At 37.1% G+C, this 11,566-nt stretch overlaps 2 protein-coding genes across 4 annotated transcripts; one reads left to right on the top strand and one right to left on the bottom strand.

Moving 5' to 3' along the window:
• The first annotated feature begins 77 nt into the window (after window positions 1-77).
• Window positions 78-6,198, top strand: LOC139971183 (rRNA-processing protein FCF1 homolog). Its single transcript, XM_071977436.1, has 6 exons — window positions 78-168; window positions 261-328; window positions 1,612-1,835; window positions 2,330-2,490; window positions 2,868-2,962; window positions 5,248-6,198. The coding sequence occupies exons 1-6, from the start codon at window positions 166-168 to the stop codon at window positions 5,294-5,296; spliced, it is 600 nt and encodes a 199-aa protein (XP_071833537.1). The 5' UTR covers window positions 78-165; the 3' UTR covers window positions 5,297-6,198.
• Window positions 6,199-6,576: 378 nt separating this feature from the next.
• On the bottom strand, window positions 6,577-11,529 carry LOC139971178 (uncharacterized). Of its 3 annotated transcripts, none has more exons than XM_071977427.1 (5): window positions 11,363-11,529; window positions 9,430-9,650; window positions 8,600-8,820; window positions 8,089-8,187; window positions 6,577-7,497 (listed from the first exon to the last, which is right to left on the bottom strand). In XM_071977427.1, exons 1-5 carry the CDS (start codon window positions 11,515-11,517, stop codon window positions 7,168-7,170), a joined length of 1,026 nt encoding a protein of 341 aa, XP_071833528.1. In that variant the 5' UTR covers window positions 11,518-11,529; the 3' UTR covers window positions 6,577-7,167. The 3 variants fall into 3 exon arrangements, with proteins under 3 accessions (XP_071833528.1, XP_071833527.1, XP_071833529.1); XM_071977426.1 differs by lacking the exon at window positions 11,363-11,529 and adding an exon at window positions 11,064-11,324; XM_071977428.1 differs by lacking the exon at window positions 11,363-11,529 and adding an exon at window positions 11,165-11,320.
• Between the last annotated feature and the right edge of the window lie 37 nt (window positions 11,530-11,566).

Raw genomic sequence — 11,566 nt, 5'->3', positions numbered from 1 at the left:
TTCGTTATATCAACGCTGAGTAATTGCAAATAGCGCCACGCTTTCATTCAGCAACTGCATTGCGTAATTTTCAGAAAAGTATCTAGTACCAGTTACGTTACATTTCACACATGTTCATTTGTGTACACATTTCCGCACCAATTGTAAGCCTAACGACAATTAAACATGGTAAGTCTCCATTTGACCTTCTTGCACTTTGGTTCACTGCAGTCCGAATTTTTTGTTTATATATTTCAATTATTTTCTTTTGTTTCTCAAAGGGTAAAGATCAGCGAACTCGGAAATATGCTACGATGAAGAGAATGATTTCTTTGAGGGACTCCAGAATGTAAGTCACCAGCACTGTCTGCGTTAGGCTATTGAAATCTGGCCTAGGCCTAGCTACTGTAGGTTAATGTGGCCTATACTATTCTCTTCTATTTCGTGCAGCATGTAAATCCTATAGAATTTAGAGTTACATATGTGCTAGTACTGTATGTCATTAGGCAGACAGTCTGGCAAATCAGTGCGTTCCTTCCTTCCATCCAGGCATGACCTCAGTCCCAGGGCATAAGCTTATTGGTAACAACCCTATGTGCTAGAACTTGTCACTGGACTAGGACTTCTCTGGGTTGGTTTCAATAGTTCTTCTAATTGTAATATGCCTGCATGAAGTTCAATCTCAAACTGTCAGATTTGTCCATGTATTTGAAGTGTAACTAAGGTAAATGAAGTGTTCTCAATATAACATGAGCATAACAAGCACCTGATTATTGTAATTGTGAAAAAAACACTCTTATTAACATTAGCAATATCTAAACAACATTTATCTTTGCTTATACTGACTCCCTGCTTCCTGTATAGAGTAATATTTGGGGATGGGGGGGGGGGTAGGGTTTACTATTCAAATGACAAAGGTTAAATTCATATTATGGACCACTTCTCCCTGAGTAACACTAACACTTACAGTAACAGTTTACTTTCCTGAAAGTTGTTTCAGTTGTAAATTCTGGATTTTAATGTTTCAATAATTATGTGATTTGAAGGTTGAGGATTTGTCGAACAACATTGCAATGCTTTTTTTCAAATATTAAATAAAAATCCAAAGAGAAAAGTTAAGGTTGCTTTATAACATGTTACAAATTTAAAAAGTAAAGTAGGAGGGTTGCTATTCTGTTAAATTTGTGATGTCATATTGTATCCAGGAAGTGAATTCTATTACTTTGCATTGTTCTTCTGCTCATATTTTTTCCAATTCATATTTTATGGTAGATTTGAAATACTTTATAATTAAAATTGACCAGTAATATTTTAAAGCAAAATTCACAAATAATACCTCTACCACTGAAAAATAATAAATAAAAGTGTGATAAAAAATATAAATATATCCTTGTTTAGAAGAGTTGCTAATCATTATCATCTCTATTACAACATCAAAAGGTGTGTCTATGTTTCTCCTTCAGAGAAAGAGTTATGATACATCTGATAAAGTACTATCAAAGAATGAGGTAAACCCATTCAGTTTGCTGTAATGTTTCTAAAGCTTTCCTACTATCTTGTAATTTTAATGTGCTATTCCCTTTTCCTACTATCTTGTAACCATAACGTGCTTTTCCTTTTTCTGCTTTGCAGCAAGAAAGAAAACAGGAAGCCTGCAAAGAAGCCTGCTCAACCTAAAGAAGATCAGAGAATAAAGAAGCATGAAGTACCAAAATATTCATCGGCCTTGTTCTTTAAATACAACACCCAGCTAGGTCCTCCTTTCTATGTACTTTTGGACACAAATTTCATCAACTTTTCCATAAAAAACAAAATAGATATATTTCAAGGCCTTATGGACTGCCTTTATGCCAAATGTAAGTATCTTTACTCTGATGGTCTGTTTTAGTAAATTATGACACAGGACCAAAGTCCATTTCCAAACCCAACCACCCCCCCCCCCCCCTTTTTGAGATCTAGCAACACGATCTGCTACAAAATATTTGATCATTAGTGTAGCAGCACTGGGATATTATTGTTGAATACAAAGCCTATCACCACAGTCTGTACCTTTATAGATTCAGAAGGGAAAAAAACATGAAAGGAACTTTAAATTGTTTTTCTATGTATGCAAAGTATTCTCATTTGCTATTTACGACTTTTTACGGTTTTGGCACTGGCTTGAATCCCTTTTCTCATAAATTATAGATAATGTGTCATACTTAAACTTAAAAGTACTAATTTGATATCATTTTATCCTTCCTGAGCGGAACGTAATGTTTGTTTCTCCTCTGATCTGTAAATAACAGTTTACTCATTTGCACTACCATGACTTTGTGATGATAACTTTGTTTTGTTAATCACTTTGAAGGTGTCCCGTGTGTGACAGACTGCGTGGTGGGAGAATTAGAAAAGCTGGGAAGGAAGTTTAATGTTGCCCTTCGACTCATGAAAGATGAAAGGATCGAAAGGTTACCGTGTATTCATAAAGGCACGTATGCAGATGACTGCTTAGTAGATAGAGTGACCCAGGTAAGTTTTTAAGCCTCATTTTGGGGATACAGAAAATGTAATGGATGAGGTCCAATCAGTCTGGAAAACCAGAAACTTGACAGAAATATGCCATTGTTAAATAGTTAATGTATTTTGAAGTCAAAGCATGGATTACTTTGTTCAAGGGACAATGTTGGCATGTTATACAAAAAAAAAAAAAAAATCTTGTCAAAAAGAACAATCGTTCTTTATCAAAAAAATCCTCAAGTTTACTGACTTTAATAGTTAACATACCTGCATGGATTGTCATATTTTGCTCATCACTATTTCTGGCACTTTTTTCAGAATACTCCTTAAAGCATGTATATTGTATTGTAGACATTCATGCAAGTGTTCTGACATTTTCCTTCATACAGCACAAGTGCTACATTGTAGGGACCTGTGACAGAGATTTGAAGAGGCGAATTCGAAAAATCCCAGGTGTACCTATAATGTTCATCACCAAACGCAGGTGAGTGTAAAGATGTATGGGTGAACAATTCCCTTGTTTATCTGACCAGTATAAGTTTAAGTTAATCATTTACAAAGGACACACAGAAGAGGGTTCTGATTTCAAACTATTGTTTCATTTACAAAAGTGTTGATACAAGCTTTTTCCTTGGGGGGAGGAAGGTGGACAGTGCTTTTTTACCCATTACTGTCGTTATTGTGGGTTTAGATTAAATATATTACATATTTGCAGAGTTGGGGACTCGAGTCAGGGACTCGGACTCGAGTCCGACTCGAGTCGCAAATTTTAGGACTTGAGACTCGACTCGAGACTCGGCTGTCAGAGACTTGGGACTTGACTTGAGACTTGCCCAAAAAGTTAGCAAAGACTTGGGACTTGACTTGAGACTTGCCTTCAAAAGACTCGGTTTTTCTACTAGAGACTTGTTTGTATTTCACAATTTTCTAATCATTAAATAACTTCATAAGTTGATATCGATAATAAATAATTATGGTTTCGTGTACGCAGGGCCGTCTTAAGTGATCACCGGGCCCTGGGCCCGGCAATGGAGCGGGGCCCATCAATCAAGTGAGTTCGAAAAAAGTTGCGTGAAAAATTGACATCCTTGACAATCGCTCAAGCATAGACATGCCTGCATTTACCACCCCTCCCTATGTCGCGCATAAAGCATAAAACTTTAGCTGAATAACATACGTGATATATCTAAAAAATGAAATACATTATAGAAGAGAAATCTTCCAGTTGCCCTCCATCCCTTCCCTAACAATACTGGACTTACCATTTGTAACACCCTTGTGTTGAGTCTTTCAACTGAGAGGGAGGTGTAGGCGGTTTTACACTATCTAACGCAACGTAGTCGCCAAGAACATGAAGTATTTTTAAGGGAGGGCCCGAGGAACATGAACTTATAGCATGCTCCTCATGGTGAAACATAATTGCACCTATTAGGTGAATTGAGTGTACTGTTAATAGTAGGAGAGACTAGCGTAGGTTCTTATGACCAACTAGACCGGTTTCTGCTTTCAAACTTCATAGGAGGAGCTTCATCAGTAGTAGCCTTTGAATATTTTATATTCGGCCTGGGCGTCTCATTCTCAAAATGCATCTATTTTCTGTGCACAAGTTTTTATGGACTCATGGTGCAGCTATAAGAGCATCTAAAAGAGCTTCGTGTGAACCTTGAGAGTCAGCTGATTCTTCGTTAGTACAAAACCTTGAGTTAACAAGTAAATCTTTGAGATTTTGGGCCCTATTGTAGGCTAGAATCGGTTCTTTTGGAAACAGTTTGGATAATTGTTGCGTGTTGCGAGATTTAAGTTCCAATGTTCTAAAGTGTTTTTTTCAAATGCGTGGTTTTGATATGGGGTGTAAAGGTGAGCTTGAACACAAGTGGTGGTTACTTTTGTTTAGGTTTGGTAGTGAGGTATTGCTCACGGTTTTCAAATTTTATGCCTTTCGTGGCTGAGGCAATTTCCTCTTTCTTATAGTTACGGAGTAACAGTTTCTCTGTGTAAGCCTTCGGGGCATTGTATATTCCAGTGTTGCCAACTCAGATTTGAATATTTAATGTCAAACTCTCAAGTGTTTCACCAACTCTCGTCACAAGTTGTCAAGTATCGAATTCAATCAGGCATAATGGCCTATTTAATAAGTTTTCCTCCAAGATTAAGACACGGGGTTACTGTGATTGCGGGGCCCCTGACATCGCGGGGCCCTGGGCCAGGGCCCAGTGGGCCCATGCGTTAAGACGGCCCTGCGTGTACGCTCGAATTACAAGCGCCCAACGACGACTACAGGCGTTACCATAACTACCATTGGCTTGGTTGAATATTCCATCCAGGGCTGCTGTTTGGCTGAAAGTTGGCCTTTTTCAATAAAACAGTGGCTAGCAAATTTTGAGGTAATTTGTTCCGTGGCGTGTGCCCCGGTTTTGCTATTCGGCTGTTTAATTTATACCACATAATTCCTGGAACACTGTTACATTATTCGTAGCCTGCATCATTGTATTCAAACTTCAAAGACTTGAGACTTGACTTGGGACTTGCTCATAGGGACTTGAGACTTGACTCGAGACTCGACCTCCAAAGACTTGAGACTTGACTTGAGACTCGCTCAAAATTTTCAAGGTGACTTGAGACTTGACTTGAGACTTGCTGGTAAAGACTTGAGACTTGACTTGAGACTTGCAGCTAGGGACTTGTTGACAACTCTGCATATTTGCCACCTCAGTTTTGTAGCTCCTCTAAAGATACCATAAACTTATTTATTATTTGTTCATCATGCAGGTTCACTATTGAGAGAATGCCAGATGCCTTTGGTGCCCCCAAGGTATAGCATGGATCGGGATTCTTGGCACTTATTTATTAAAGGTAGGATGTATGCTGGTGGAATCATACCAAGGGTCTCATCCAGAGGAAGATGATGCATTAACTGCAAAAGATGATGATGGGTGCGTTCCTATAGAAAGTTACTCCTTTGGTCGGTGTTCATGGATATCAGAGGAATGTAAAGACAGAAGTTTTACTCATGCCTGTTCCTCCTTGCTGTTAGCTACGAAGGGAAAGTTTTGTTAACATCTCTCTTTGGAGAAATAGACATTGTGTGTAGAGCAGCGAATGAAAGATTTCCTGGAGTTTGGTCTATTCTACAAGAAGCTGACATATTTTTCTGGTCATCATTAGCTCTTTTTATGAACAGAATCTTCATGAATCCTGAAAGACCTTTTCCATTTGTTTTGCTGACCCTTATGTACAGGTCACTCTTGTTATTGAAGTATGTCAGGGCAAATGAAAGTCCAAAAGGCTGACTTTAGTGAATATTCAAACAGACACTTTACTCAGTTTGTTAACTGTTTTCTTACAATACTTCAGGAGTAAAGACCCACTTGGTAATAATGGGCACCTTACACATATTACAAGCAATGGTGACCTTAGTCAGGAGTGCAGCTGGCTTTACAATTAATAGCTTTCGTTTCTATTTTAATGAGAGAAAAGGGAATGTGCACATCAGTTTTAACATGACTCACTCCTTTCTGTTTGCTATGGGAAGGGGAGGTCTGGGATGAGGGATGCAGGCCTGACCTCTCTTCTGGCTTGAAAATGAGCTTGAACTTATTAGAGAATGTTTCAGCACAACTAAGTATATAATTAATGAACTCTTATCACTATTAAAATGTTATCATGTTTCATATTTGAAATATCAACTTACATGTATTTCAATAAATCTTTGAAAAAGTGCACATTTTTGAAGTGTTTTGTTTTGTATCTGATAGGAGGGTAAGGGGGGGGGGGGAGAGAATGGTCGCTTTTATGGCAACATATCCATTTTTGCCTAAACAATCACTTTCTAGGAAGATCATAGTGTTATCTGTGAATGATTAGCACATTACTACTGAAACAGGGCAACATTTCTCATACATTTTCCTGTGATGAGCCAGTCACATATGAATGCGATGAAAGAGGTATGGGTGGGAAAATCCAGACAAGAATGTGTTGTTACTAGCAATATACTAATCCTTTTCATTTTACTAGTTCTTTTGACAATGACGATGCCTGCACTGCCCTTTGCATACACATTCTGACCCAATGAAATGATTGAATCTGTAAAGACTTGCATTTTATAACAATATATACATGTATTTACAAAACATGCAAATTAAAATTTGCACACATTATCATGTCTACACTTCTGTGGTCAGTCCTGAAATGTTTTGAGAAAACAATCTAGGTGTCATCCTTCAAAATTGGTCACTTCTGTTAACCACATAATGCCTCAGCTGCTCAGTGACATTGGTGATGGTTTGTGGTATCGATATTGATAGCAAACCTAAGAAAGCTTGTTCAAGTGGTCAAAATTAATATTTGTAGGCTTCTAATGTCATATAAAAGAAGGAAATATCCTTACTGTTATTGCTATGATATACCCCAAACCCTAAGGGCAGATTACTTTTAGTCAAAGGTTTGGAGTCCATTGGGTGGTTTCAAACCAGCTGCAAGTCCTGGCCAAACATTTTAGTTTGATCTTTTCCATTTTTTTATTATTTCAGTTTTCATTCTCAAATTGTTTTGTCAGATAACTAAGGAGTGCAAGGAAGGTGCACGTTTGCACCTAACTGCTGATCCGTCGTGGTGATGTCACAACAACCCCAACCTCTCCCCACTCCTCCATTTGTTCTGCTGGGATTGTCACTGAATACCTTAGCCTTTTCACAACTTGACATCAGTTATCTTGAGTAAAGTGTTGTTCACTAATACTGTTGGTGTTCCGTTTGTATTGTCGATAAGTTTGACTGTGGATTTCGGGGTCCGTCTCTTCTTGGCTCTCTTGGAACTGTTTGGCCCAGAAGAAGATGACAGGATATCCTCATCCTCCCCAGAACTGTCTGCTTCTGAATTTCCTTTCCTCTCTCCCACCACCAGTTCTTTATAGCTTGTGTTCTCATCCATTACCCTTGTCAATTCTAACCTTGGAAGCTCTCCAATCACTATCTCTGCTGTTGTGTTGATGATAGCACTCTTAAGATGACCACCAATTACCTATGTAAATAAATGTGGTCAAAGTCAATGGGATATTATCTTCAAGTAAGTCCTATCTACAGACAAACTACTCTTTCAGAGAGTAATGTTGCTGCTTTCTTACTTTTGCCTTATAACAGAAGAAAATTCCTCTTACCCAATTTAATTTCAGCTGAAGTATTTGAAACATTCCAATTGTGTGAAGTGTCTTATGACGATAATAGCAGGTTTACTGAAATCATGTCATCTGACAAGCTTTATTTTCAGAGTGACATTTTGCTAGCAATTTTTCCATGTTGCTCATATTCTGCCACTAGTCAATCTACCAAATTTGCATGAGGGCTAGTAGAATTCCATTTTCACATCAGTATGAGTATGATGCTCTAATCAAGAGTACAAGTATTTACATTAGTATCTATATTACATTTTCAAACTGCCTGAGTACAAGTATGAGATAACAATCCAAGATGGTGAGTAGGATTACAGGCATCTATGTTAGAATAAGAGTACAGACTCACTACCGAGTCTGCTCTGTACTGTACTGACAGTTTTAAACGTGAGCGTAGTTTTACACTGACTCTTAACACACACACAGATTGCTGAGACTGTTACCTTTCCCTCCACATCAGATAGACATATGTGTAGATGTCCACCATCAGAGAGGGTTCCATTTAAAGCTAAGATTTCATGAGGTGAAGACAGATAAACCACCTGAAAAGAAAATGATGAAACATGGATGGTAATTTGAAATAAAAATATTTTATTAGAGAGTAGAATTTTCTGCTCATTACTTACCCATTACTTAGGAAACAAAGAAGACCTATATGAGATTAAACTTCCCTTTGGTATGAGATGAACACACTATTGTTTGTAAGAAAGAAAGTTTCAAAACAAAACTTTCTATCAATATGTTTAGAGCTATTACATATTTTATGTATTGATTGAATAATAACCAAAATCAACAAGCACAGCTATTATGTCAGCTATTAAGGATTACAGGCTCACAGATCATGGAGGCAGTTTTGTAACCAGTGGAAAATCTGACACTTCTCTTGTAATGGCAAAAAGCTGAGATGTTAAGAAACGTGATTAGAGAAATGACTCTTTACGACTGTTTACTCACCGTAGTTGAATCAGCCATTCGTAATGATGCCTCTTGTATACTTCCAACGCAAGACATGATAAAGGCTCCACGAAGGTCGTGTCTGTTGATGTAACACTCCAAGGCAAATTTGAGGTCTTCACCAGACTTAACCCTTATGGCGTGACAAACTAAAGAACTGGATCTATATACCGGTATCTTCTGGCTACCTGACTTTTCTGTTGTGCCTGTTGGTTGTTTCTCTAGTTTTACATTAAAGTGGGAAAAACAGGAGACTTGAGTTAGTTCATTTTTTTGGAATGATTCTTGTCCTTACATATTATGATAAGAATATGGGAAGGTCCTACTGAAAACCCATAAACAATGACTGTTTACTGTTGACAGTTCTACACATGATACCACCCAGAGCAATAATAAGAGTCCATGCTTAGCATTGTCGCACAAGTTAAGTTTGTGTTTTCTGTGACTAACCTCCCCTTTCCACAGTTCCCTTCAATCCATAGCATGTTAACTGCTGACATCATTAATTCACTGGGAAGCAATCATGTTAGCTCTCTGGTATGTATAGCCACAGTGTGAGTTGAGGCTTGATTTCTCATCTTCCAGGAAATTACATATGCAATATTTTAAATAACTTGAAGTATTATTGGTGGGATCTGAGTTTTTGCTAATTTGTAGGGAAAAAATCACTTGAATAAGTACTATATGTTCTTAATTGATATCTCAGAGAAAAGTATCACAATGTTTCACTTATTTGTCTGAGTTGACAAATACTGTCAATGTTGCTGATGCTATTAAATATCAAATTTTGACACCAAAGGAGTCCTGAATACTTTTCATAATGAACTTACTTTTTCGTTTTCTCCTCGTGCTGGCTTTTGGTTCCACAGGAAGTTCAATATTTCCAAATATTGTTGGTACTGCATCAAGTGTCAGTCTCTGTCTTTGCTTAGCATTGACAAACATATCATCTTCAAAGTGGTCACTACACAGAGCATAATTTTGTGAAATTTCCTCTGGACCTTTCCCCTTAAGTTCTAGTCTCTGTACATTTTGTACCCACTTCTGACATCTAGATGGATAAAAGGGAAAGATAATGAAAAGGTTGAATTATATGTTAAAAGAACTGTTTGATGCATCTGAACATGAAAGTAATGTTTCAATAATAAACTTAAGCATTTGACATGTCTCCCTAAAGCAAATACATAAATTTTGATTAAGTTTATATTTAAAAAGCACTTATGAGTACTGACAGGAAAAGGCAAGCAAGTTTTTAAGTTTGCAGATCTACTTATATAATCTGAACTTCAAGACCTGTACATAAGGTATTAAATGTATATTTAGCATATGTGGTATACACATAAAGAAACCTCATAAATTCATGATGTTCATGTTTTAGATACATTTGTGAATTTATTTTGTGGCAGATATGTCACAAATGTTATCCTTAGAGCAAGCAGTTCAAAGAGATATTCTGGTGGCTATAGGTGATTGCACAATAAAAACATTTGAAATTTTCTTCATTTTTTTGAACAAAACCACATCCTTGTAGCATTTTGCATTATTAAGATATCAATTTGGTGGTCTTTGGCAACAGCAGAGTGAATGATGCCATCACAGCATTCAGCTAAAAAAGATTCTTTTGAATACACTTATTCACAGAGAAACATAATATTACTACAAAAATGGAGAAATTTTGATGAAATTATAAGAATACAGAGAATCATAACTGCTAAGCAAACATTCTACATGAATTAGGTTTCAGATACTATAGAAAAATGTTTAAGACCTTGGTGGCCTCAAATAACATCTGTACATAACATTAAAAAGAATTGTCAAGAACAAATGATGTGGCATGTCATTCATTGGTGATCTATTGTTTGAAGGTCAAGGAAATTTGTTTTCAACTAATATATTTTATAAAATAGTTTCAGATGTATAGTAACAAAAACAAAAGAGCAGAATAGAGCAGAAATTATCATTGATTTACCCTTAATTCAACAATACATATTTACCGCTATGGAATCTTAAACACTTAAATTTTCCCATGAACCCATGTCCTTGTTTTGTGAGTAGCAACTGCAAATGTTAAAACATTTGTGCAAACATACAACAAGTAGGATAGAGTAAACCACATAAGTAAATACACATCATAAAATTGCCATTCATGTACAATGCAACACTGCCAGTCTTGGCAGGTAAATCCCTAGGCCTAGTAGTAGAATTTAGAAAACAGTAGAACACCCGAGTGTACATGGCACACAATTATGCGTCATATAATATGTTATATAAGAAATATTGTTTAGTGGCCCTTTGCCCCTGGAAACAGTTCTTCCTTCTGGCTCTGATACTTCGTAGCAAGGTAACAGAGAACCCATACTCTTCATCACAGCCTATACTATTGTAGTACTAATTAGGCTTACACAATATTCGAGTATGGCTGTAGCCGAACATTAGGCCTAGCCTAAGGAGTAAGGTACTGTACTTTTGTGGGTCCCTTGGAAAGTTAAAGAAATGCATTCGAGGGTTGTGTGAAGCTGTATTTGCACAATTTAGGCTGAAACAAGACTGTGCCACACTCGAAACCTTCGATCGAGTAGTTCTCGTCGATGAACGAGGACTACTTGCTGATTTCGACGGAATTTCATCACTTTCGGTGGTGACTTCCTTCGGGACTTCGTCAGCTATGGAAGTCGCCATTTTTCTCTTCGGAGACGCGAAATGTTTCGTTGCAGTCGTTAGTACAACTTACTTAGCGAAAAAACATTTTTACTCGTAATATACCTTCTACTGTAACATTTTCTTGCCTGAAAATATTTTAAAAGACACAATATATGTCGAATGGTCCAAAAGTGGTTGAAATTATCGCATAATATGTGGAGTGAACAAATGAACGAACGAATTGTGCACAATGGACCACATTTCAAAAATGACATCATCTGTCAACATGTCAACACTGTTACGAATTCATCTAGCTAAGTTAAATGC

The sequence above is a fragment of the Apostichopus japonicus genome, chromosome 8, assembly GCF_037975245.1.
Source record: "Apostichopus japonicus isolate 1M-3 chromosome 8, ASM3797524v1, whole genome shotgun sequence".
In the NCBI taxonomy this organism is placed as follows: domain Eukaryota; kingdom Metazoa; phylum Echinodermata; class Holothuroidea; order Aspidochirotida; family Stichopodidae; genus Apostichopus; species Apostichopus japonicus.
This window is presented reverse-complemented; position numbering and strand designations above follow the sequence as displayed.

Bases quoted from the DNA above. Each gene is read 5' to 3' on its own strand.
- LOC139971183 (XM_071977436.1), top strand. The intron at 1,836-2,329 runs GTAAGTATCTTT...ATCACTTTGAAG, and splicing joins GGACTGCCTTTATGCCAAAT to GTGTCCCGTGTGTGACAGAC. The intron at 2,491-2,867 runs GTAAGTTTTTAA...TCCTTCATACAG, and splicing joins TAGTAGATAGAGTGACCCAG to CACAAGTGCTACATTGTAGG.
- LOC139971178 (XM_071977426.1), bottom strand. From the start codon at position 11,278: ATGGCGACTTCCATAGCTGACGAAGTCCCGAAGGAAGTCACCACCGAA. The intron at 8,188-8,599 runs GTGAGTAAACAG...TTTTCTTTTCAG, and splicing joins GAATGGCTGATTCAACTACG to GTGGTTTATCTGTCTTCACC. The intron at 7,498-8,088 runs GTAACAGTCTCA...TTATTTACATAG, and splicing joins TATCTGATGTGGAGGGAAAG to GTAATTGGTGGTCATCTTAA.